At 44.4% G+C, this 2,850-nt stretch overlaps 1 protein-coding gene across 10 annotated transcripts in view; it reads right to left on the minus strand.

Annotated features, from left to right (window-relative positions):
• The window catches only part of LOC112532415, a 37,806-nt gene that overhangs the window by 34,514 nt on the left and 442 nt on the right, over positions 1–2,850 (minus strand). The window contains exon 2 of one of the 10 annotated variants that reach the window (XM_046941109.1): positions 1,425–2,763. The exons of 8 other annotated variants lie outside the window; for them this stretch is intronic. In XM_046941109.1, the coding sequence (XP_046797065.1) occupies positions 2,711–2,763 (53 nt within the window). In that variant the 3' untranslated portion in view covers positions 1,425–2,710. Of the gene's footprint in view, positions 1–1,424; positions 2,767–2,850 lie in introns of those variants that run through there. One more of the 10 variants, XM_046941108.1, reaches the window with a different exon arrangement.

A 2,850-nucleotide genomic window follows, 5' to 3' on the forward strand; every position in this document is an offset into this window, starting at 1 on the left:
GAGCATCTTCAAATTGCAGCTATCCCCTACTGCTTGCTACATGGACTAGATAAAAAAAACCTGAATGCTGCCCCCTTTTTTTTAGCATTCTCATGTTTTTACATTATTGTGCTACCCAAAGACTTAAGGGTTTTTTTAAAACTGATTGGAAAACAGCTGCTTGATGGACTACTGATTACTGATCTGAACTGAACATGTACATGCTGTAAAAACTGTTTCAGTATTACTAAAGGAAAATACAGCTGTGAAGTTTTAATAGCACTGAAATGTTTCAGAGCTCCCTTGAGACCGGGGTGACCTCATTTAATTCTTAAGCCTTCTATCTGCCCAGTAAAGAAGCATCAGAAGAAGGATCACAGCCTTTCTAAATTTAGCTGTTGGAACCAGCTAACAAGGCATTACATCAGATAAATATTTGTTAGTTAAAGATCTCTCTTTTGCTGTAGGTGAAACAAGAAGAAAATGTTCCTTAGTGTTCTTTATCAAGGAAAAACACTTTGCTAAGCATCAGAGTGTCCTACTCAGTGTCGTGCAATAATGATTTCTTCTGATTATTTGGATGCAGAGTGAGAAGAAGAAACCTATAAAGGTCCCATTTACTGCTTTATGACAATTTATCACCAAGATAACACTTAATACTTTCTTTCATGGGGTATTCCCTAATAGCCTTCATGGAAAAGGAGAAGCCTTAGTGCTGGTTCTTTGTCCTACAGAGAAGGACTTGGGGGTCCTGATGGGCAAGAAGCTGCACATGAGCCAGTAGTGTGCACACGCAGCCCAGAGGACCAACAGTATTAAAAGAGGAGCGACCAGCAGGGAGAGGGAGGTGATTGTCCCCCTCTACTGTGTCCTTGTGAGGCCTCATCTGGAGTACTGCGTCCAGGCCTAGGGCCCCCAGTACAGAAGGTGCAAAACTGTTGCAGCGGGTCCAGAGGAGGGCCACAAAGATCATTGGAGAGCTGGAGAAAGGTTGAGGGAGCTGGGCTTGTGTAGCTTGGAGAAGAGAAGGTTCTGGTGAGACCTCATTGTGGCCTTCTGGTAAACGAAGGGAGCTTACAAGCAAGAGGGAGACCTAGTTTTTACACAGTCTGATAGTGATAGGATAAGGGGAATGGCTTTAAACTAAAAGAGGAGATTTAGGTTAGTTGTTAAGCAGAAATTTTTTACTCAGGGTGGTGAGGCACTGGCACAGGTTGCCCAGAGAAACTGTGGCATATCTTGTTTAACGCTTAGCTTGTTTGCATGATGTCTGTGATCATTTGCATAGCATATTTTTAGTTGAAATACTAGACAAGTAATACCCTTCAGTCTTTTGGTTGTTTTTATAAATAAGCATGTACCAAGTTAAATACTTTTAGGAATTAAAGAGCACTGTTTTGATATCATTCAAGAAACTAATCCAAGGAAAAACTTAGCCTTTTGCATAGAATTATCTGTGGTGCTATTTTATTGATACTAAATGTTACACATCTTGAATTAAAAAACCCCAGAAGTAACCAAAAAATGTGGAGACCCAAGCATGTAGGGGCTTTAAGCAAAACAGCGATTCTTTTTCAAGAAAAAATTAAGTAATCCACAATTCTTGTCAGAAGGGTGGATAAATCTTATGGTGTATACAAATCTACTCATCTTCATTTCACAAGGAGACTTCCTGTTATTTCTGAGGTAGTCATTTTCAGTAAGAGAGGGAAAAAAAAATTGCTGTGGAATACTGATAACTTACAGACTTAAGAAAGCACTGGGAGGCCTTTATGTGGCTTGTTTCTGAGAAATAAAGGCTAGCAGGTTCCTGACATCTCCTTGCAGACTTTTCGGCTCCACACAGAGTCCTCAGGTCCTCCAGTTACTACTACAAATACTTTTTAGCCCCAGCAAAATAGATTTTGCGATGTACAGGCCGAGAACTGGGCTGACAGACATCATCAGCTCCCAGGACCACAGCAGCAATGGGAGATGATGAGGATAGGAGCAGAACATGGGTGTGAGAGGACTCAGGTTGACGGCTAATCTGATGTGAAGGAATTTTGTTCAGACTTACAGATTGAGCAAGCAGTGTAACACTGATGCATGCAAGCAAGACTTTTGTGAACAAGTTCAGCTTATCCCGCTTGCAATCTCATCTCTGACTCATACCGTCATATACCTGGCAAAGTGGATGTAACAGCTAATGGCACTTTCTTATCGCTACCTCCAGTGTCTGCACTGTCTATGTTCCCCACTGCAGCAGTCTGTCCTGCTGCTGCCAGACGTGCAGCACTCCTGCACAAACAGCTTGCCCCCGCTGCCAGGCTGCACAGCAGCTTTGGGCCCGGCTTGGTAAGGTCTCATTGCTACACAAGAGCATTTGCATAGAATGGGCTGTCTCTCGGTTTCTCTGAGTGAGGAGAGAGCAGGAGGTGGTGCTGCAATACCTTGGGTCACAGGGCTGGTTTTGACCCCAGCAGGAACTGCATGGCATTTGGGCTCACTGCTGAGGCAGGTGGAGGTGGATGTGGGTGTTTCACCTACCACCAGCTGCTTGTCCTTACTGCTTGACCTATAACCCTGTTTCACAGCCAGCTCTCCTGCTTCGGGGGCTCTGGGGGGTGGGGGCAAAAAGCACTTCTCACCCTCACTGGGGAAACCAAGGGGACCGCTGAAACGACTTCAAACTGAGAAGAATGGAGACACAATCAAAGTTCCCGGCAGGGATGCCGATCCAGTCAGCAGTTCAGCGCTGATTTTCGTTCTCTCCAGTGGAATAAAAGGGTGCAACGGTGTCACCTGCTGTGTCAAACAGCGGTCACAGTGCTGTGTGTCGTGTGGTCTTGATGCTTATGCCTAAAACGGTACCCATAAGAACCAACATAC

Source organism: Gallus gallus, chromosome 4 (genome assembly GCF_016699485.2).
Source record: "Gallus gallus isolate bGalGal1 chromosome 4, bGalGal1.mat.broiler.GRCg7b, whole genome shotgun sequence".
NCBI lineage: Eukaryota > Metazoa > Chordata > Aves > Galliformes > Phasianidae > Gallus > Gallus gallus.